Source organism: Cyprinodon variegatus, unplaced genomic scaffold (genome assembly GCF_000732505.1).
Source record: "Cyprinodon variegatus isolate N-32 unplaced genomic scaffold, C_variegatus-1.0 Scaffold667, whole genome shotgun sequence".
In the NCBI taxonomy this organism is placed as follows: Eukaryota; Metazoa; Chordata; class Actinopteri; order Cyprinodontiformes; family Cyprinodontidae; genus Cyprinodon; species Cyprinodon variegatus.
The window spans coordinates 193,875-217,050 of record NW_015151120.1 but is presented as its reverse complement, the minus strand read 5'-3'; the positions used below and the strand labels follow the sequence as shown (position 1 = coordinate 217,050).

The window sequence follows — 23,176 nt, the reverse complement described above, 5'->3', positions numbered from 1 at the left end:
CTGATTTTTAAATTTTATGTTTCCCATATTATATGGGGAAAAGTCATAATTCTGAGAAAAAAGTCATAATTCTGAGATTAGAGTTAGAATTATGAGATTAAAATCAGAATTGTGAGATAACAGTCAAAATTCTGAGATCAAAGTCAGAATTCTGAGATTAAAGTCAGAATTCTGATAAGATGACCATATTAAACTGAAATAATATTCAAAAAACTTTTTCAGTGTAATTCAGTGTTTTCAATGGCCCCAATCCTCTTCCATATCAATCAATCAATCAATCAATCTTTATTCCAGACCCAAAAAAGGTCCATAGAGAAAAAGAAAAAAAGGTTAACAATATATATATATGTAAAAAAAGAGAAAAATTAAAAAAAATAATTTTATGAAAGTAAACGTATAAATAATATTATTTTCTCTTATATGTATTTTGTGCCATTAAAAACTTTTAAAAAACGTTTAATGACAGTCAAAACCATATTTTAAAAACACGTTCTTTTTTTTAATGTGTCGTTTCTTTTATGTTTTTAATGTGTCACTCGAGTCTCTCCGTAGCTCCTGTGAGGAAAGCGGTGCCACACCGGAAGTGTTTGCCTAACAGTTAAAAGCCACTTGACAAAGGCTAACTGAGGTTAGCCTTCAGCCCGGTTCCGTCATTCTGTTGGGATGGAGGTTACACGCCAAAGTAAGCGGACAGTCTGGCTTTTGTTATAGTGAAATACTTACCTTTTAAATTATAGAAAGGGTCGAAGCAGCTGAAGTAGAACGATGATACAAGTGTTCAATGGCTAAAACCGAAAACGCAACATATTTTCTACTTGTGGCTAGCATGCTAAGTAGCATCATCGCCTAAATGTGCTCATCTGCTTGTTAACGGTACGCTGCGTTTTTTCTTTATCTTGACCCTCTTTGTGTTTCTCCAGATTTTAAAGAGTGCTTAAGCACGGTGTACAGCGCCATAGACGAGGCTGACTTTCTCGCCATCGATGGAGAATTTTCAGGTAACTGTCGGTGGATTTCCATGTTGAAGTGTGATTTAAAGGAGCCATCACGATCTGGGTGAAGCTACGTTTTGTTTAATTTATTTATATATATTTTTTGCAGGTATAAGCGACGGTCCAAATGTCAGTGCACTAACAAACGGCCTGGACACACCTGAAGAGAGATACACGAAGCTCAAAAAGGTTTGTAAAACCCTCTGCCTCCTCACAAATGAAGATATTTCTATAGAAGACACGTCTGTTTGACATTGCTGCTGTTTTATCTAACAGCATTCAATGGACTTTCTGATGTTCCAGTTTGGATTGTGCACATTTAAATACGACCAGGAAAAGTCAAAGTAAGTGACATCTTCTGCATAAACAGAGCAGATCTGCAGCAGATTATGGGGAAATCTTCTAAACGTGCAGAGCCTTCCATGCATTGGTGCACATGGGTGCAATATATAAACCTTTGTATTGAAGGTTGTGGAGTAGAATTATAAAAAGTCATGAGGGGATTTCTTTTTTATTTTCTTCCTCAGAAACTAATGAAGCTGCTCATTTGCATCCCAAATGTTAGAATATTAATATGTACTCCAATGGACAGTCATTAAAGGAAAAGTCCGGTTAGCAAGGAATAATCAATGGGTCATTATACCTAAAATTATTTAGTTTGCGTTTATCTAATTAATTTATTATTGATTTGTAAAAAAAATAAAAACAATTTTCATTGCGACATGAGTCAGGGCCATATTTTCCCAAATATAGTAACGACTCACTCCTGACATATCCCGGCAGTGAGATTGCTGTGCGGTAAGCCTAGCGCCATTCTGCCCGCTTTACAAGAAAAATCAATGGGAGCTACTAGACACCCCTACGAAGATGAATGTTTTCAAGAGGACTTGTTTAATAGCGCATTGTGACAAACACCCGATACAGGACTAGGACTTGCTCAACAGCCGATACTGCACTGTGATGTCACTAACCAATAGGTGGCAGTAGTGTTCTTTGACAAGCATGAATGTCTCCAGTAAAGCACATTCAAATGAAAATTACTCTTAATTAAAAACGCTTATTTATTTAACAGTATTTAATAATTTCATATTTAAAGTACTTTGAAAAGTTTGAATTCTGAATATGACCGGACTTTTCCTTTAAGATATTGAGTCATTTACCCTCATATTCTATGTATGTATGAACATCTTAACACCGGGACTAATTGTTTTTTGTTTTTCTGTTCCACTTTTGACCTCTTTCTGCAGGTATATTATAAAGCCTTTTAACTTTTATGTTTTCCCGAAACCATTCAGTAGGACATCTCCTGATATAAAGTTTATCTGTCAAGTAAGTGTGGCTTTTCTATTGTCAGGGCCATGTTACTGGCTAATGGCAATTCTTAACAATAGTCATTCATTTTGAACTAAACAAAATAACACCTTGTCTTCTTTGGTATTTCAGAGTTCCAGCATTGACTTTCTGGCAAGTCAGGGATTTGACTTCAACAAGGTGTTTGGTCATGGTAAGAATGGCACCCAAACACTAAATATAAAATAAAGATCCTTGTCTGTAAAACTGCAATAATGAATTTTTTTGGACTGGACAGTCTTTAATTAATAATATGGTTTCACCCGCAGAAATGTTTGTATGATTTTACTAAATAATACTCTGCTGGGTGTTGTAGGATTTGCTCCTGCTGCTGGTCTTTATAAGGACTCTGTATGTCTCATTTAAATTTCACGTTGTAGGTGCCTTGTTTGCCAGAATTCAATAATTATTTAGCATTCATGGCCCCCTTGGTTCATGCTTTTGTTCCCCGAAACATTATAAAATCCAAGCCGAGACGAAATCCTTCTAAACTGAAAATTGGACTCTGTGTATTCAGCTGGGTCATTTGAACCCAGCAGAATGATGGAACCAAAATGTAAACTTTTCATTTCATTTTCACTCTCTGAAACCTCTTTGATTTCACCTTTTGGAAGTGATGTATAGAAGTCAGATTTTTTTTTATTTTTTTTTCAAAAGGCTAAAGTCCCTCAAATGTATCAAGCTGGTGTCGTACTGCAGATTTCATCTTGATAACACAGAATCATTTTTAGAAGATGATCACTGTTACTGATTAAGACTATTAAGCAAATGCTTACTGTGCAGTGTTAAATACATGTGATTTTTATTTTAAGGAATTCCATATCTAAATCAAGAGGAGGAAGCTCAGCTGAGAGAGCAGACAGAGGAAAGGAGAAACCAGCATGCTAATGGTCTCGGGACGCCGTCCTTTATCTCTCCATCATCCAAAGGCCCTGCACATGTACCCGATGAACAGAAAGACTTCATCAACAAAGTGGTGTAAGTAGAGCTGACCTGTATATTATTATATTGATATGACTGTAACCTATATTTCTATTGTAGTGTTGGTAAAATACTCTTTGAAATTTTATATTTGCTTTTATAGCTTAGCAATTAGATGTTCATTTTGTTAGAGGTATTCTCACCCTAGATCATCATGTTAAAGGAAAAGTCTGGTCAACAAGGAATGATCAATAGATCATTATCTATACCTAAAACTAATGATTTTATGGTTAATCAATGGAAAAAAATGAAAAATAATTTTCATCTCAATCATTCAGTCTGGGACCGGCCATTTTTGCCCCAATATAGTAACAGCTCACTCCTGACATCTTCCGACAGTGACATCACGGTGCTGTAAGTCTAGCACCATTCTCCCTGCTTTACAAGCAAAATCAATGGGAACTACTAGACACATCTGCAATCAACAACAATTAAGATTTGGAGAGGACTGCAACATTGAAATTCGCTAGAGCTATAGTTAAACTGACAATACCCACATGCCTGGCAGTTGGAAGTTGTAATACATCGAGTAGAAGTGGAAAAAAAAATAGATTTAATTTTCTTTCCGATTCATGATCCTCCACGGACGGGTTCGTTGTTGGATTACCAACTTGAAGAGGAAGGATTTGCTACTTAACTTCTGGCCAGAGAAAAAACACGTATGTAGCCAACATTTCGAAGAACGTTTTCAAGAGGACTTGGAAAATGGCGCGTTGTGACAAACACCAGATACAGCACTGGGGCTTGATCAAAAGCCGATACCGCACCGCGACGTCACAAACTGGTAGAAGGCAGCAGTGCTGTTTGACAAACATGGATGTCTCCAGTGAAGCCCATTCAAATGAAAATTACACTTAATTAAATACACTTATAATATATTGAACAGTATGTAATAAATTCATATTTAAAGTACTTTCGGTTGTTTGTATTCTGAATATGACTGGATTTTTCCTTTAAATGGGTTTAGAGAGGAGATTTTGAAATCTGCTTTGTCCTCTGTCCCACCTCTTCCTCCCGTTACAAAAGGAGCTGAGAACCATGCCTCCTGTACACACGGGTCACGCAGCCGGCATCACTGAATTATCCTATACACAAATAGTTCATTTAGATTTGGATAGTTGATTGTTTCTCCCTCCTGTTTTACCCAAAGCAGGTGTGCCAGCTGACTGAAAAATGTCAGCTTTCTCAGTCAGGCTGCTGCACATACATGCTTACAGACAAATCTGCAATAATATGCATGGGTATCAGATTGAAAAGCTATAGAGGACAGGGAGGGAATATGATGCTATCATAACGATTATCTACCTTACATCAGTCAAATCTAAGCATTTCTTACAATTAACCATTGAGTTTGCTCTATAGCTTTTAAAGTTGTTAGGAGTAAACATTAAAACAATGGAAAAGAATTGGTGAGGGAAACATGGATTTATTGCTGTTGAATACAAAGTATTCAGCACCAACGTTGACAGAAGGATTTCCTGATTATCTGGCTAAGGTCTTAGTGGTATTGTTAAGCCTTTTAAAGGCATGGCCCACAATAAAGCAACTAAACGCATTCTAACTCTAACTTCCTGTGGTTGGTCTGAGTTTACAAGAATCCATTGACTTCAACTCACATGGCAAAGCAATATGTTGCACCATCTCCCTCCTCGCTTTAAATCACAAAAATGGCCTTCCTACTATTAGTGAACACCTTTCTAGACCCTTTGGACCTTGTGGTCAAGCTATGTTTGGGAAGATCTATGTCTTGCAGCCATCTAACTGCTTTTCGTTTTTGTGTTTCTGACCATTTCTGCTCATTTTTAAACCAGAGAGAAGGTCGAGGCCCTCTTTAGTGGAGCTGGAAAGACTCTGGACCTGGACCCATGTACAGGGTAAACTTCCTCTTTTTCTCTTAAAAACAGCCGCCTTCCTCTTTTTTTTTATAAAATGCATTGACTTGTTTTCTTCTACAGATTCCAGAGAAAGCTGATATACCAGACGCTGAGCTGGAAGTGAGTATTTCTTTACCTCCTTTTTTTTTTTTTACCCCTTTATACAATATTTTTTGTAGAAGACCTAACATTTTGTCTTTGTCATCACAGGTTTCCCAAAGGTCTCCATGTGGAAACCTTGGAAACAGAAAAAGTAGGTATTAATTTGCTCTTCCTTTATTTTATCTTTGTGGGTTTAAGTTGCTAACACCGCTGATGGTTTTTGCAGAAGGAGAGATTTATCCAGATCAGTAAAGTCGACGAGGAGGAGAGGAGGAGGAGGGAGCAACAAAAACTGGAGAAGGAGCAGGTGAGTTTGGTCATTCATGTTTATTTTGGTGGGTGGAGTACTAAAGTAACTCAAGTAAAAGTAACACTACTTGAGTCCTTTTTTTTTTTTTTTACTCAAGGAAAAGTAGAAAGTTGTCATTTATATAACTACTTCAGTAGAGATGTGTTGGTTTCAAGCATGCATTGTAACATGTCATTCAATTTCATTCACAAAAGGATATATGGAAATATTTTTATTCGATAAAGTGGCCGTAAATGGAACCATTTAAAAAATGACTATTTTTATTTGTAGTGTTGTCCATAAATAAAAGCCTTAGGCTTTCTTCCAGTGGCACAGGCAGTACACCATAATATTTTCATCTTTGTGCTTTTGTGTTGATCCAGCCATTAGCACACCCACAGACATGGACATCCAGCGAATGTGGCATTTACTGTTTGTGTTCACAGATGCTCTCCAGTTTCATAGATTAACAGCCAGCCTCAAATTTATCGTGTCTTGTTTTCTTTTGCATATTTTCTGCACATGGAGTAGCTCATCAGCTTAGCATCATCGTCACAAATAAGCCAATGTCTTGTGGAAAAACTCTTCCCAAAAGCGCCCTCTTTTCAATATCCTTTCTCTTCATCCTGGTGGCTGTAGATCCTTGCTCCTCCTCATTGGCATGTTGTCTTTTAGAAGGCTTGGTTGCTCCAGCAATATATGGCCACAGTTTGCCTAGTGGTGGAGGAGTTGTTAAATGACAGAGTGTTGAGGGTGTGCCCTCTGTCTCATTGTAGTTCCTCACATAGCAATAGACACGCTTACAAAGGGGAGAATTAGTCAAATTAAAGATGAAAGGACACGACTGAACAGTGGTCCAAACATTTACTTTCTTTGTGATGAATTGTGCATTAGCTCACCAAGTGAAAATTTTGGTTGCATGTGGTGAGTTAATGCCAGAGCAGCGGCAAGTGTTATCAGAGGCTGCGTGTAAACCAGCTGCCCTTGCTGCTCGCAGTGCGTTCGGTTTGTTGTAGTACTTTATAAAATGGTTACTCAACATTAGATTAAACTTTGAAAATTATGCTGAGAAGTTATAAAATCTGTTTACTCTATTAGCTCAATTTGCTTGTGGGAAGAACATGATATTTTTTTAAGATTAGTAATACTTTCACAAGAATACTACTCAAGTAAAAGTAAATGGCATGTCAAGTACAAATTAAGTTATTTAAGTAAATGATGTAATTGACATGAACATAATGCCTGGATGTATGTATCTATTCCTTGTTTCTTGTTACTCCCAAACAGGAGGAGCTCAATAATGCCGTAGGCTTCTCCAGAGTCATCCACGCCATCTCTAAATCTGTGAGTCAATACTTTCTTTTGAATCACCGTTTTGATCAATTTAATATATCTAAGGTATTGTTGGTAAAGGATGTAGAGAGGTCAGTGTATCCTTTCTGTTGAAAGAAGTGGTTTGAGCTGGTTTGTGGTTTTCACACAGGGTAAACTAGTGGTTGGCCACAATATGCTTTTGGATGTCATGCACACAATCCACCAGTTCTACTGTCCACTGCCAGAGGTAAACATTTGGGCTTTTTTTTAATTCCTTATTGTAATGTATTTGCTCTATATTGAATATATGCATCTTGTCCTTTGGCTAATTTATTTCCCTATTCTTCTCTTAAGGACCTTCAAGACTTCAAGGAGGTTACAATGTGTGTTTTTCCAAGGTAAAAAGATCTGGCAAATTTAGCTTTGAAATGAAAAGGAAATGGTTAAAGGTATAGATGATGATTTTTTATTTCTGGGGTGGATCATCTAAATAAGTCATCCTCCTTATTGTCAATAAGTGCCCCGTTGGCTATGTTTTCCTGCGCATGCACACTTTCAGCCTCATATGTGTGGTGTGCTGCGGTTCAAGACGGTCATTGAAGCTCACCTTTCTCATCCTGGTTCTTTAAAAATGGCCGAGGGTCGTATAAGGAAAAAGGTTCTACGAAGTGCATTAGAAGAAAAGAAAGGCCTCAGAAGAGGCAGATATATCCCAGAATGATGGCGTAGGCACCGCGTGGTGGAGTTATGTGAAAAGCGGAGCAAAAAGCAGTGATCAACTGTCCGAACAGTCAGTTAATTGAGTTCACTATAAAGTCAACTATATAGTCCCCGCTGTCTGTTGACACAATAAGCTTGTATGAGCTATGAGAAAAGCACATTTTAAAGGAGGCGTGTACAAGAAGCAATGTGCTCCTGCATGCACAAATTTGTTTTTTTTTTAGTTGAGAGGGCGGCTCTTTTTAAAAACTCCTCCTCAATACCTTTTACCCAACTAACCTAACTGATAAAAAATATGTCTTACTGTTATCAATATTTATCTTATAAACGTGATAAACATAAACATAAGATAAATTTTGTTTTGGCAAGGGCACCGCCATGTTGCAGTACTTCAAGAGGTGACGTCGTATGGTTGGTTGATGCTTCAGCTAGCAATTGAATACATTTGATATACCGACGATGCATCACAACTATAGAACACTTAAGACGTTTGGTTTGATGGGAGATAAAGCTGGTAGGACACTTCAAGTGTCTAAATCTCATTACTTATGCCTTTGAGTCCATTAAGCTTTAGTGATTCGGGCCATAGGAAGGAGAGAAGAGGCAGCTGTGGAGCTGGTGTGTTCTTTTTATCCCTGCTACTCCACAGAACACCGGTTGTGGAGATTATGTAAAACAAAAGACTGAGTCCGGCAGTTAAAAGACCATTTAATAGCCGGCTACAGCCTGAAGCTGCTCCTTGTTAATTTCACTGCCTATAAGCTGGGTTCTACTGACCAGCCAACAAACTGACAGCGGCTCATCAGCATCAATTAGCCGTAATGAGAGGGTGCGAAAACACGCTAAGCAGGCAGAGTGGAGACATGTACAGTTATGTTTGCAGGTATGAAGTAATCACCTAAGCCCCTAACTCCAAACATCCACCACTAGAGCTTAATTATCCAACTTTATCCCTATTCGAGGCTCTTAATGGCACATATTTTTATAACTCAAGCAGCAGCCAACAGGATGAACATCTATGAAGCACAGGGTCCCTTAGCCACAGGCTACCACTGCGGGTCCAAACCACCAGAGAAATGGTCTGTTTCTTATCCCAGTTTCCAAGTCAGGCTATCCTAATGTCCCTGCTCTTCCTTGCCATCCTGTGGGCTTTATTTGTGAAATGTGTTAACCGGTCGCTCCGATGTTTCTGCTCGGAGGTCCTTGCGGAACTGTATGGTCACCTTCAAAAGCATCAGCCTTTCAGAAAGCAATCTAAATGTCCGAAAATTGGTAATGGACAACGCGTCGCGTAGTACGTGCTCCAGATCAACCTCCTGACAGCAGATAGATTCCATAACTGTGGGCATCGGTGGACATCATCCTCACCATGTAGCGTTGCCAGTGGGGCTGAAACAATTAATCGGTTTAAGCGATTATTTCAGTAATGATCAACCAATTTAGTAATTGATTAATCGTTAAATGGAATATAGAGACTGTAAAACATGCCTTCAGCTGACAGAGCAATCCACTTAGAGCAGTAAGTATACCATAATTGTAAAAAAATAAAATAAAATATATATCTTAACATTTTGCATTTAAGATAAAAAAAAAACAACTACTTAAGTTCTAGTTTCAGCTGGTTTAATTTTGTAAAAAGTCTTCTTTAAGGAACCGTTGGCTATCCGATTATTAATTGATTAATCAAAAAACTAATCCACAGATTAATCAATTTGTTAGTTGCAGCGCTAGTTTCCAGCCAAAACACATGTACTAGTGTCAGAAGTCCCACTGTAGCGCTTCCATGTGGAGTTGACTATCTACAACCTGTGACATGCCATCAGTCCGCTCAAGCACTTTGCCACAAGGTAGGGCGGCTCGTCGGGTAGCAAGGATAGTTGAATAGTCTCTTCTTACTACGGATCAAGTCACACGCCGAATGGTCTTATAGGAATAAGCAGTGGGATTTAGGCGTTGAGTGTCCTTTCAGCTTTGTCTTCCATCAAACCAAATGTGTTTTATGGTGGTGATGCATTGCCGGTATATCCAGTGTATTCAACTGGGTCGACCAACCCCATGACCTCCTCGCTTGGGGTACTGCAACATGGCAGCGCCTTTGCCAAAAATTTGTCATATATATGATTCAAGTTAGTTTGGTTAACTGCTTCAATTTCACTTTGACAGATTTCCTCTTAGTCTTTGATGTTTAAATGATTTTTATCTGCTTACAGACTTTTAGACACCAAGCTGATGGCCTCCACTCAGCCATTCAAGGTAAAACGAGCCCCAACCTGAGTAGTGTGTTCTTGTTTGATCAGGTGTGATGATGCAGCTGTCTGAGAAAGATCTGATGTTTTTGACAGGAGCTGATCAATAACACTTCTCTGGCAGAGCTGGAAAAACAAGTGAAAGAGGCTCCATTCAAGCCACCATGCTTTGGTGAGTGACCTCACCAGTAAGGGCTTTAGATGCCAGACACTAACCCTCAAACCCAACCAAAGACGTCTTGTGTGCTGTTCATGGCAGAAACGGCAGAGGGGTTCCCCAGTTATGACACGGCCCAGGAGCAGCTCCACGAGGCGGGATACGATGCCTTCATCACCGGCCTGTGTTTCGTCTCTATGGCCAACCATCTAGGTAACATGGCTGCTTAGATACTCACTATAATGACAGACTTTAGCTGTTGAATAGGTAGAGGGAATGCAACATATAATAACCACTTTGTTTCAGGAGTCTTTGTGGAAGAAAACATGTAAAAAACAAAATGTCATAAACTAAAACATCTACAAAAATAAAGAAATTGCAAAGACCCTCCGGGCTTAGATATTAAGACTCCTAAATACAAATGAAATGGATTTTAAACTGAAAGTGATGATCCAAGTCTGCCTTCAAACTGTCTCCAATTGAACTTTGTCCACCTTCTGTTGTACAGGCTCTTTCCTGACGCCACCGAAAGCTTACATCTCTCCCCGATCTAAACTGATTGAACCTTTTTTTAACAAGTAAGCGTCTTGATTCCTTAATTTTTTTTTTTTAGATAATTTTAGTTGCATCATTTTCTAACTTCATTTTTTGGTTTACACTTTTAGGCTCTTCCTGATGAGGATTATTGACATACCCTACCTCAACATTACAGGACCAGACTGTAAGTCAACTAAATTAAACAAAAAAAAAATTTCCCTTAGTCTCTCCATTTAAAACAAAATAATAAAAAATAAATAAAATATATAATAACTACAACTTATTTTGCAAAGTAAAGAATCGGGCAACAAACAAATCATTTTGTATAAGTGTTTCAGTATTACTTTATTCTTCATCACCTCTGTGGGAGGTGATGAAGAATAAACTAGAAAAGGTCTCCAGGGGAAATGCTGTGCTTATAACTGACTCAGTCTCAGGACAAGGGTTGCACAGTAGGCTCCACCAGAGTTTGAAGTATTAAGCAATCTTTGTTTTTGCCAATTTGGTAAAAACCATTCATCTATTTAGTGTTTTGATGGTTGGGATCCATCTGCCTATGAAGTGTGTAGTTTAAATTTCTTACACACTTAACAGTGTCGCATTTTAAAGGGAACAACACATGTTATAATCTGTAACATTTGCTGCAGTCTGGAGATTGTGTTTTATAAAAATGAGCATCAGATCTCAGCTTGTCAGACAGGATAAAGTTGTTTAATTAGTATAAATACATTTTGAAATCTCAAATACAATTTAGCAAAAACGATCAAATATTTTAAAAATAGAAGCGCAATCATTTGCTGATGGCCTTAATGTCCTTTTAACGCGCCAGAGCACCGTTATTCCACGAAACAGCTTTAACAAAGTTCTACCTTTTAAAAGTTGATGTATAAATGGCTGGATGCTGAGAACATTTTGTAATCTTCACACCATAATTTAGTATCTTAACCGTCCAACAGTGCAACCCAAAAGAGACCACGTCCTGTATGTGACCTTCCCTAAGGAATGGAAGACTAGTGACCTCTACCAGCTCTTCAGTGCCTTTGGTGAGACATTAGAACACACATTTGTTCTGCCTTAAAACAAATCCTACGCTTTTTTTATGCTCCCTGTTGGTTGTTTTATGCACTCAGGTAACATCCAGGTGTCTTGGATCGATGACACCTCAGCCTTTGTCTCTCTAAGTCAGACAGACCAGGTGCAGATCGGTAAGTTTCACACACCAGTCCAAGCCAGACAGGAGAGACAAATGTTTACAAATCGAATTGATGGAACGTCTGTTCTAACAGCTATGAACACCAGCCGCTACGCAGAAAGCTACAAGATCCAGACATATGCAGACTACATCCAGGGTAAACAGCAGGAGAAGGAAAAGCTTGGCCAGTCAGCCAAGAGCTGGGGAGAGGATTGCTGGGTGAGACCTCACTACTCCTCCTCCACTGGATTTGGGTATCCCAGGTAGGTTGCACACTTTTGTTTTTTCTTCTCTCCACGTTATCAGCATTTTATCAGTGGGTTTTCTTTCTTGCTCTGAGCTTTGGATGCAGTGTGGCAGATTTTTTTTCAAATGTTTTCCAGGAGGAAACGCAGCATCAGTCCAATTCAGGGAGAGCAGGGAGGTGAAGGCGCTCCCACCTGCGACGGCTGGAACAACTACTCTTTCCCTGATGGCACTGGAAGCAAAAAGATGAAATTTGAAGGTCTGTAGATTATGCATATATTAATATTGGCATGGCAGACTTTTATTCAACATATTGCTGTATAATTATTCCTAATCAATCATTGACTGCCCTTTAGATCTTGGTGGAAAGGCAAATGTTGAAGCTGTGGAGAGCAAGACCTCAGAAGGCTGGCTAAAGATGACGTAAGTGAAAACCTATCTTCTGTTCAGTTTGCTCTCTGATGTGCTTTATCCTTTGTTTGTAACTGTCCTCTGCAGAGAGTCATCGTATTCAGCCGAATCAAGTCCTGTCCCAGATACCAAAAGTCCGGAGGGCACAGAACCAGGTAGCTGTGCTGATGGGACAGCCACTTGGCATCAAACTCCAACCGTTCAAGGAAGGAAAGGTCAAAAAAGCAAGAAAAAGAAGTCAGATGGTGTGTTTTTGGTTAGCATAGTTTCATAAAGGGCTCAGTGTTAACTGTTGGGGGGGGTATGAATTATATATTGAGAAATAATGAATAGGAACATTTTTCATTGACTATTTGTTTTCACACATTAGTTTTCATATCAATAGGATCACCTCACAGCACAAAATGAAATGTAAACTGAATTTAGGATAAATTATAAATTGATTCTTTTTGCTGCTTCACAAAAACTAATAAGCCAGAATGTCTTGAATGATAAAAAGTAGTAAAGTAAAAATGAACTGAAATCACATCTGTTCAGAACCAAATCTATCTATTCCTGAGTTTCAGCTCTGTCATAAAAACTATAAATTAATCCTGAGATTCATGACCTGGGTTTGCTTTAGATGTAAAACAGAAAGTAGTTGTAGTAAAACCCAAACAGGTAAAATTTTGTGCTGTAATATTAAAGTTATGAATGTGAAACAGTTTTTAAAGCTGGATGAAACCTGTAATCTAAAATGTAATAGAACATGTAGTCTATACTAATTAATAGTAATAAAGTGTAGTTTACTATATGTAGTATTCTGAAATTTGTTTTGTTGAAAAGCATAAAGTTTGACTCTGAACCTTGTGGGAATCCTGAAGTCATGTGACATGTTAATGAAGTAGAAGCACTTGAAAATGTTTCCCTTTTCTTTCCAGCGTCTGAATCTACAACCTCCCTGTTCGAAGTCCCAGAAGTCTGGTGAAACAGCGAGGTCGCTGTCCCGCCCTGGGCTCTCCTTCAGGATCATAAAGCACAGACTGCAGCACGCCCCAACTTCATGCTCTCATACAGCACTAATGGATAAAGACTCCAAAGCTACCAGCCAAGACATTTAAACACGTTTGAAAGAGAAAACACAAGCCATAACAGCAGCTGCCATATTCTGATCTATCAGAGGAGCAGGCACCTCCTCATACAGATGTATATCTCAAAAAATATATTTAAACTGCAGATTATTCAATATGTTCAGACTGGAATCTGCCTCAACAGCCATTTGGTCTTTGAATGCATTCATACATTTTATTAATGTCTCTAATCAGTCTTATATTTTTGGGTGAGTGAGTTTGTATGTGTGAGAGAGAGATGTCTGTTTTCTTAGTGTTTGTATTTCTGTGAATTTGTTTTCTTAGGAGATAAAAATGCCATTCAATAACTTCCATTCTTTGTTAGGGTTATTTACATACAAGAGTTTTAACACAGTCTGCTTTTGTTTATTTTCTTCCCATTTTATGAAAATTGTCTAGTTTCATTTTTATCAGACAAATGTGAGCTTTTCAATGATGTGATATTTATTGTCAGTGGCATTTTTCACCCTTCATAAAAGGTGCTTGCTTCGTTTTGTACAGAACTGTTTTTCATTTGTGTTCAACGTTTTGTAACTGTGTCAACCTGCAACGATGTCAGAGTATGCCGTCAGCACAAAAAGATGTAAAATTTAAGACAGTTTTGTATGAGTATAAAAATCCTTACATTTCCTTTTAAAAGAGGAAAAATTAAAGAATGTTTCTTAGTAATTTGTCTCTTGGACTTCTTTAGCCTTGGAACTTGAACAAAGTTTTATTTTTTTAAACATTAAATGTTCATAATTAAAATAACTCTTCAAAATGATTTTTTTTTTTATTAGAGAAAAATAAAAGCAATTTTAAATAACATTTTTGGTAAAAACTTTTTACCTTAAAAAGAAAAAGAATTCCACTTAATTTAATCTCAAAAACCTAATATTAAAACAAGCGAACACATCTGGCAAGACAGCACTGTGGCAAATTAAACAGTCCCTGTTTTGGGGAAAAAACCACTTTGGACCAGCAGGTTTTTTTTATTATTATTTGAGAATAAAGTCAAATTGAAGTTATAAAATTATAAGAAAAGTAGTGTTGCACCGATACTACACCAAAATTATGGTATTGGCGAGTACTAACAAATAGGGCACAGATACCATTTTGAGAGTGACAAAGCCATGATGGCAATTATTTTATATCCAAGTAGTATGCAGTTCTTCATATATACACATCAATTTACAACGGATGGTATCGGCCGATACTGCACAGCCAGGTTGGGGGGCCAAAAAAATGGCATCAGCACAACACTGATAAAAAGTCCCATCATTACAAGAATAAAGTCCTAAAGTGGACTCGGGTTGCTGTCTGTTGTGCTGGTCGGAGCTTGAAGCTTTCTTTCTGAAATGGGTTGTGGTATGATTCTCCTATTACTTTATTCTCATAAAAAAAATCAAATAAAAATCTCTAGCCTGAACCTAATACTCCGTAGATTGAGAAGTCATGAAGTTATTTGTAAAGACAAGGAAACCTTCACCCCTCTTGACAAAAATCCTACATCAGGGAACCATATTTTATTTTTATTTTTTTAGCTCTAGTGACCTTTATTTGAAAGTGAGCCAAATGTATGTCTAATCGGGTAAATGTCATACCTGAGTTGGCTGACAACCTTTAGCTTAGTTAATTTTGGTGTTTAATTGGATCTCAGACTTAAATAAAGTGGCCCCCTGGGTCACATGACTCATTCACAATAGGCCAGTAGATCCATATATTGACCTAAGAAAAACTTTTACTATATCTCAAATTGAGCTAATAATTGGGTCAAAAGTTACTGTAGCTTTAACTTAAAAAACAAACAAAACAAAAAAGATGGAAATAAACTTAAAGGTGATGTGATGTCAGTTTTAACATCTCCTGGTGGTTATTTATTCTCTGATGAGCTCTGATAGGTTGATGTAAATGTGTCCTGATAAATATGTAAAGGAGGGTCCTGCCCTCACAGAGAAAGTCTGCAGATATCACTCGGTGATTCAGGTTATCTCCTGGATTGATTCTCCATTTTGACTTCCAGAAAACATAAACCAGGATGATCAGAACTTGTGCTGCTAAAAGAAGAAAAGAAAGAGGGTTAGCAATATTTAACATTTTAAAATAAAACGATACCAGGCACTGTAGAATGTGTTTTGTTTTTTTTTAACCTGGTGTCCTCGAGCAGCAGCACCACAGACATGGTCCCGTCTGGTAGGGAGCGGAAAACTTTACTCAGCCGGCGGTCCAGCTTCTTCAGGAGACTTGACTCCTGGTCCTACATGGGAGATAAATTGGAGCCTTGAAGATGTGCTGAACACGCTACATAACTGCACCAATACAAAGAAATACACCTGGCAGTGATTAACTATGTAGGTGCCCCAGATTGGATTCAATCCTCCTGAGTCTGAGCTACCACAGCTGGAATCCTGATGGGTCTACAAAAAAAAGCTGGACTGATTAAAGGGTGTTGTTTGACTAAGGTTTAACATGAAACTACTGCATTTATGAGAAAAAAAAGTGCATAAATGTTTGAAATTGGGAGAACCAGGAACAAGGAAACATTCCTAAGCTGTCATTCTCAGATTAAACTTCTGTGTGTGTGTGTGTCTACTTTTAAGGGTAGGCTTAAAACCTTCCTTTTGATAAAGCTTTATAGTTAGAGTGGCTCAGGTTATCCTAAGCTATCTCTATAGTAATGCTGCTATAGGCTTAGATTGCTGGAGGACATAGGGGCACATTTTCATGAATCTGCTTCATTCTATCTCTATTCTCCCACTCTGTGGAATTTGTTAGTTCAATCTTTAATGTTATGGTCTCTTTGCTTTTACTCATAGTAGCTTCATTTGATCTGTTCCTGTTTGGCTGTGACACCATCCTGGAGAGAAATATCCTTTGTTTATAGATGTTGGAGCTTGTCTGTTTTTCAGTATAGTCCTATTTCTCTGATTGTGACTAACTGGATGCACCTGTGGAGCTGGTTAACTGTTGCTTTTGTATCTCTGCTTCTTTCTGTATGTCTGTTTCTGTCTCCTTGAACCCTAGTCAGCCTCGGCAGATGGCCGCTCACAGTGAGCCTGGTTCTTCTGGAGGTTTCTTCCTGTTAAAAGGGAGTTTTTCCTCTCCACTGTCACTACAAGCATGTTTAGTGTGAGGGATTGCATTTGAGTCAATGAGTCGATGCAATCAACTGGTTTTCCTTAGATAGAAAACTCTGAATCAATTTGACTGTATGATGTGGTTGAACTGTAAAGAGCCTTGAGATGACATTGTTGTGAATTGGTGCTATAGAAATAAACTGAATGTTCACTCCGACACAATCCGGTCTGTACCTGAAAACCACCATCAAAAAAGTCCTCCACTGTCTCCTCTTCTTCCTGCTCTGGTTTACTCTCGGTCATCAGGCCAATCCATGACAGCAGGTGGGGTGGAGTTATGGACGGCCATACTAGATAACTGTCCTCCACAAGACGCCCAGAGGAGGCGAGCGCAGCGTGTTTCCCCTCAGCATCTTCAAACTCTGTCAATCAGGTGGATCAGGTTGTTAACTTTCTCCTGATCTCCATATGTTCACACTAAGAAACACAGAGTTTACTCACCTATGTATGCATGAAATGCACGTTTTGCAATTTTAGCAGGCAGGCTGATGCTCCTTATTGAACCAAACATACTGAATGTCTCTCTGACACTCTCCTCACTCAGTTCAGGTTTGGCTGAGTGAGAATGTTTACCGTTTATTTGAGCGGTTTGTGGCAAGCCATTCATCGGTCTACCAGGTGGTAAAACCGAAGAATTAGCATCTGAAAGACATCTGTTAAGCTTTGCAGAAATGTTGAGCCCCTGAGCCACATCATGTCTCAGTTTAACAACATAAAGACGATTGGTATTAAGTTTCTCACTCATTAAAGTCTCAAGATTCAGATCTAAGTCCAGCATTGATTTGTTTACAGGCCTCTGCACCTGAAAAAAAAAAGGCAAGAAATTTATCTATTTGTGAATGAATACAGAAGCTTTTGGATGGCTGCAGTCGTAAGAGAAGTTCATTTAGAATAAGCTTTACTGGCAGAGAATAAACAGACATTACCGGTAGGTTTAAATCTAGAAACTTCAGAGGAAGAAGAAGAAGGAGGTCCCACCTTGATGGTCTGACCCAGCACACTGAGTCCATTCAGCACTTTTAAAGCTAGCACCGCTCCTTCCAGCATCCGAAACTCCACCTTTGCATGGTTCTGGAGAATACAAATGGTAAAAACAAGAAGGTGAGGTGATCCTAAACAGTTTCAGAGACGGTGGAAGATTTTATGATGCAACAAGAACCACATTGCTGCAGGAGAATAACAATTATACTAAAATATTAACCTTTAAATTTCTTTATTTGAGAAAATCTTAATTTTACCAGAAAAATCACTCTGCCCCTGATGTTCCCTACCCTACCTGCCAATCAAACGTTTGGTTTTCTGCTCCAGTATTTCACAAGGTTAGAGGAAACAGACAGATTATTCTCCTGTCAAGTCACGCTTTAGTCTCTTCTGCTCAGAGCGATTGAGTTTGCAGTGGAAGAGGAAGATTTTCTTTTTATCTTTCTTCCTGTTACTTTGAATGCACTTTTTCTCATCAAATCGTTTGTATTTTTTATCAGGTTATGTGGGCACGTTTTTCCTTTTTCCTATTTTGTGGATTGTGTTTATTTGTAGAAGTTTCTATTTCTTTCTACTATATATATATATATATATATATATATATATATATATATATATATATATATATATATATAAAATGAATACAGAAATAAATAAAATCCTTTTGTCATTTAAATATTGTTTGTGTATTAATGTTGGCTATATCCTGTTTAAATGTGACTTGTTTTATATGTGAGATGTAATAAATATTATAAATTCTTCCTTGTTTTGCCTTATTGCTGCTAATATGCTTCAAGTTCCCCATTGTTAAAGGATTCTAATTATTCCTTGTTTGTAAAAGATTTATAACAAAATCTAAGTCTAGAAATTACTTAAAAGTATAGTGGAGGGTGTTCTTTTTCTGTGTGGATCATCAAAATAAGTGCTCCTCCTAATTGTCAATCATTCTGGTGATATGTTTACGTAAGGCCGTCCTACGTGCTCGTCCCCATTTTCACTTATCAGTGGTGAGACTGGCATAGTGGAAAATTTGCAAATCTTATTTTGGAAAGTAAGCTTGTAAGAATGATGCAAACAGCAACTTTTAAACCGAGCATGCATGAGGAGAAATGGGCTCCTGCTTGCTCTCACACACATTTAATAGGTGTTCCCTCTTGGGAACGCCTATACAAATTCTCAAAAATCCTCCACTATACCTTTAACATTACATTTTTATATTTGTGATTGTAGCAGAGAAAATACGCCTTCACAACCAAACATAGATAACGTCTGATGGTTTTCACCCAGTGAGATTAAAGGACATTTGTTTACTTCCTGTTAGCTGGTGGACTAATATGGATCCTCATCTTTTATTTTAACATCACAGCTTTTAACTGTTGCTATGGGGAGTTTAGGTAAGAAGCTATTTTCTTGCAGCCAGTTCCTGAATGGAGAAAAATATACATGTGCATTAACTTTGATATTCTCTTATCTGTCCCATTTTGAGGAGTAACCAAGATATTTAGGTCAGAAATGATGGAACTAGGAAAAAAGATAAATGATATGTGTTTCCATTTTATGGAAATGTTTGAGTCTTGTTTGAGATTTCAATAATTTTGTTGCATACTATTTTATTTAAAACAATTATTCCTCAAAGCATTTTTGTCTGCTCTGCTACATGAAAAAAGCTGGATTTTTCTTTTTTTGTGTGACACAATTTTTGCAGTAAAGGGTTTGTTTATTTTATTCATCTTTAGCAGCAGGGTCATTTAATTTAAATGTTACATGATGAAAATGAAACCAACCCTGACACTTGTGCTCAACATTTGGACTCTCCGAACCGGCCCGCAGCAAGAAAACATCCGCTTGACATCTCTTTTGGAGAAACCTGCAGGGAACGGCCCAGCAAACACTGCACACATCTCTCTAAGGTTTGCACACATCTGCAGGTTAAAACATGTCAAATGTTACACATTTCCCACCTTTTTCCCCAACAATAACATCCATATAACACTTTAAAAACTCACATTGTTATACAGCTGCGGCTGATTAGCTGAGCGTCTTTTCAGATAATTGTAAAAGGAGGACAACTGAACGACGGAGAGGAAAGGGTGCTTGGTCTGCTTTCTGAAAGATGACACTATCTGCAAAAGGAAGAAATAAAGAAAATAGAATTCAGAGTGACTGATAAAATGATGGTCTGCAGCAATGTGAAACTTGCTCAGAAAACAAGGACATGTCTAAATAACAGACAGCAGCTATACACAATAAAGGAGATGATGGTGGCTCTTCTGACATTAAAATTCAGGCAACTTTTCGAATTCTCACCTCTTTGTCAGAGCTGTACCAGCACTGATGAGACAGATCCAGAGCGACGTCAGCTCGCTTTCCGAAATATGCCGGGGAGCGGCCGGTTGTCTGCAAAATGTCTGCAAACCTGTGAGAAGAGTTCGAGAAAGCTGAAGAAAAAACCTGAGGTGAAGAAAGCTACAGAGATGAGCCAAATGTTTTTCATTTGTCCTTTTTTATTGATACAGAAAGAGGAACAGCTCTGAAATGGTTCTTCCTCTGGCGTCAGCATACAGAGATTGGTTTCTACCAGCTGTTAATCAGATGGTCGGTCTAGAGCTACTAAATGTAGGATATTTGTGTTAAAACTAAACCTGTTTGATTCATAGTAACTTGGTATGCCCTGCTGCAGGATTTTAATGCAAAATTACATGAAATCAATATCACCTCATCAAAACTTTAATACAACATCAATTGATATTTTCCCACATTTTTGAGAATCTTAAAGGTTTTCTTGTTTTTCTGTTCATCTTCTGCTGAGAAATCCAGCTGATAGAGAGGATAGGCCGCTATCTGCCATTTTTGAAGCATTTCCTAACAAACTGTAAAGACCATTGGTAGCTGGAGCTTAGTGAGAGAAGAAGAGCATGATACAGGGTGTGTCCTGACCAGCTGCTGCTCTGTCTGGTTAGGAGCCTTCAAAGCCCACATTATTTATAAAGCACTTTAAGACAGCCCTGACCAAAGTGCTGAAAAACAAGAATGATTCAAATAGATCAGCAAATTAATTTTAAACAAATAGTAGAAATAGAATTCAAGTAAAAGAGTTTGTACTGTCTTCTCTGTTTGCTACAGACAGACGCAGTGGGTTCATTAACTTTGTTTCTTTATTTAAACATTTGATTCTGTTAAAAAACCTAATATGTCTCAATGTTACACGATGTTAGACTCAATTGTGCACATAAATGTAGCACAAAAGTTGAGACATTAGTATTTCTTTATAGCAACAATGCCTCTTGAGAGCAAGTCTTATATTGTTGTTGGTTTCCTTTTAAATTGTGCTACAATTGCAAGGAAAATGCATTTCAGGGTAAAGCAGCAGTTCTACAATGATGAACACCTTTTTGCAGCGGCAGTGTGCTGGTGTTCCTCACTGGGATATATATATATATATATATATATATATATATATATATATATATATATATATATATATATATATATATGATGGGCCGGCCTGCAGAACTGAACTGACACATATACTGTCGAAGAGTAAGCTGCCATCCCACAGCACTGACAGTTGTGACCGTTCTGAGGACCCTTTTGGTTTAATAAATGTTAAAAGACCCAGAATTCTTAATTTTTTTAACTTAATACCACCATTGTAATAACAAAAAGCAAAACAAGAAACATGAGAAAACAGCAGAAAAGGCTGTTTGGCAAAGACCTACAAACTAAACTCTGCTGCCTGACCCCTGAACACGTTTTCCTTCCAAATGGGACACAATGTAGAGGGGAAAACAACAGGGTTTCCGACTGTAAAAAATATTTTCTGCATTGCTATCACAAAAAAGAAAGAAATGGCCTTACTTTTTTAGCCAAGTGTACTTTAAGAATTAAAAAAGTATAAATTCTAAAACAATTGAAGTTAATCTTTTGCATTTAAAAAAATTAATGCTTGTTATCAAAAACACCAAAAGGTTTAAAAGTACTAAAAGATAATTTTCAAAGAACAATAATCTATTTAAAATAAACTTTATCAAATCAAATAGAAAGGCATTCTGATAGGAACGTAATAAGACACATTCAGTTATCATCGCGCTACTCCTGCTTAAATCAGGAAACAGTCCTTTGAAACACTTTTTAAAATTTTTTTTTTGTCCATGGCTAAAAACTGTATAAAATATGTATCTTTTGTTTCTTTTTTCATTTCCATGCATGTTCTACCTAAAGCCAGACACAGATCTACCTATTTCAGGTTTTGTATTGCGTTTTCAGCCTTTGTGAGAGAAAGGAGGGCAGTAAAGTTTACCTGTAGCTTGGTGCAGGTGTGCTTTTAGGAGACTCCTCCTTTAGTTTGTATCCCCACAGCTCCTCCAGATGAAGCTCCACCACCTGGAGGTGAGCAGAAAGGGAATAACATGTTTAACGTGTGTAAGAGTGCGGGTCTATGCACTTTCATCAGGGGACCCGTTACCTGACGGGGTCCTGCTTTGATGAAGTACTGGGCTAGCTCCAGTGCTGCCACAGCGTCCTCAGTGGGATTATGACCGCTCCTTTCCTCGCTTTGGATCTGCCTCCTGTGATGTGAGTGAAAGAATAAATAAATCCCGACTTTGTGTGGCAGAAACTCAGAGGCGGTAAACAGGAACTCACTTCAGCACCACCTCAGCCAGAACCTTTAGCTTAAACTTCTGTCCAAATTCTCTCCTGTACAGCAGAGAGGTATCAATCACATGTTGATGGATGAGCTGATGTTGGGGAAAAAAGATGAAATGGTTTTAAAGCCACAATTTTTATGAATGTTTTGTGTCAATCATGAAATAAATCCTCCAAAAATATCTATATAAAGAAATTAAATATAATTACGGTGAATCTTTGAAAAGAAATATATCTACCTCCTATTATAGTGACTGCATTGCTCTATTTGGGCTCATTTATTTAACACATCAGTCCACATGGGGGGTTGAGAGGAAAGAAACATAGTCTTAAAAGATAAATAAGGTTGTAGACTTTGATGATTAAGATAAAAAAAAATAAATTAGTTTTAAAGCACCATATTGCTCCTTTTTTTTCATTTAAATTCTGTAGTGAAAGGACGAACAAGAAGCCTAAAATCTCAGTGACTTACTTTCAGTGCGACGAGATCATTGTTGAGGGAATGGCCCACCACTACTGCATTGTCCGGTAACAGCGTCCTGATCTTAGCCTGAACGTCCCGTAAGGTGGTCGTTACCGGCCTCAACATGGCTGCTGTGATACCTGAGAACCTGAGAGGGTAAACAAAATCTAATTCCACCTGCAATATAAACAGTTCAGAGTGTTTGTGGATAGATGTGTGCGTCTTACTGTGTAAGGTAGTTGAGAACACGGTTTTGAGGTTTCACCAGATCATCCAGCACACAATTACCATCACTGTCCACCAGGGAAACGCGAGCCAGCTCATATCCTTTCTCTGTCAGACACTGAAACATGAACATGATGGATGGATGGATGGATGGATGGATGGATGGATGGATGGATGGATGGATGGATGGATGGATGGATGGATGGATGGATGGATGGATGGAT

At 38.0% G+C, this 23,176-nt stretch overlaps 2 protein-coding genes across 3 annotated transcripts in view; one reads left to right on the top strand and one right to left on the bottom strand.

Moving 5' to 3' along the window:
* The first annotated feature begins 552 nt into the window (after positions 1-552).
* On the top strand, positions 553-14,168 carry parn (poly(A)-specific ribonuclease). Of its 2 annotated transcripts, none has more exons than XM_015394028.1 (26): positions 553-682; positions 921-998; positions 1,102-1,181; positions 1,269-1,336; positions 2,240-2,321; positions 2,436-2,496; positions 3,155-3,320; positions 5,135-5,197; positions 5,279-5,317; positions 5,408-5,450; positions 5,526-5,606; positions 6,876-6,932; positions 7,072-7,149; positions 7,257-7,300; positions 9,833-9,875; positions 9,965-10,040; positions 10,128-10,238; positions 10,534-10,603; positions 10,691-10,746; positions 11,519-11,605; positions 11,693-11,767; positions 11,849-12,017; positions 12,138-12,259; positions 12,357-12,423; positions 12,499-12,667; positions 13,332-14,168. In XM_015394028.1, exons 1-26 carry the CDS (start codon positions 664-666, stop codon positions 13,509-13,511), a joined length of 2,184 nt encoding a protein of 727 aa, XP_015249514.1. In that variant the 5' UTR covers positions 553-663; the 3' UTR covers positions 13,512-14,168. The 2 variants fall into 2 exon arrangements, with proteins under 2 accessions (XP_015249514.1, XP_015249515.1); XM_015394029.1 differs by having other exon boundaries at positions 556-682; positions 12,499-12,656; positions 13,332-14,167.
* Positions 14,169-14,560: 392 nt separating this feature from the next.
* Positions 14,561-23,176, bottom strand: part of LOC107097045 (putative RNA exonuclease NEF-sp) — an 11,709-nt gene continuing 3,093 nt past the window's right edge. The window contains exons 6-18 of the mRNA XM_015394014.1: positions 22,955-23,096; positions 22,737-22,875; positions 22,262-22,356; positions 22,083-22,185; positions 21,918-22,000; positions 19,925-20,033; positions 19,624-19,740; positions 19,402-19,539; positions 17,615-17,707; positions 17,078-17,438; positions 16,811-16,998; positions 15,650-15,756; positions 14,561-15,556 (exon numbers count right to left, since the gene is read on the bottom strand). Coding sequence (XP_015249500.1) covers positions 15,487-15,556; positions 15,650-15,756; positions 16,811-16,998; positions 17,078-17,438; positions 17,615-17,707; positions 19,402-19,539; positions 19,624-19,740; positions 19,925-20,033; positions 21,918-22,000; positions 22,083-22,185; positions 22,262-22,356; positions 22,737-22,875; positions 22,955-23,096 — 1,745 coding nt within the window. The 3' untranslated portion in view covers positions 14,561-15,486. The remainder of the gene's footprint in view (positions 15,557-15,649; positions 15,757-16,810; positions 16,999-17,077; positions 17,439-17,614; positions 17,708-19,401; positions 19,540-19,623; positions 19,741-19,924; positions 20,034-21,917; positions 22,001-22,082; positions 22,186-22,261; positions 22,357-22,736; positions 22,876-22,954; positions 23,097-23,176) is intronic.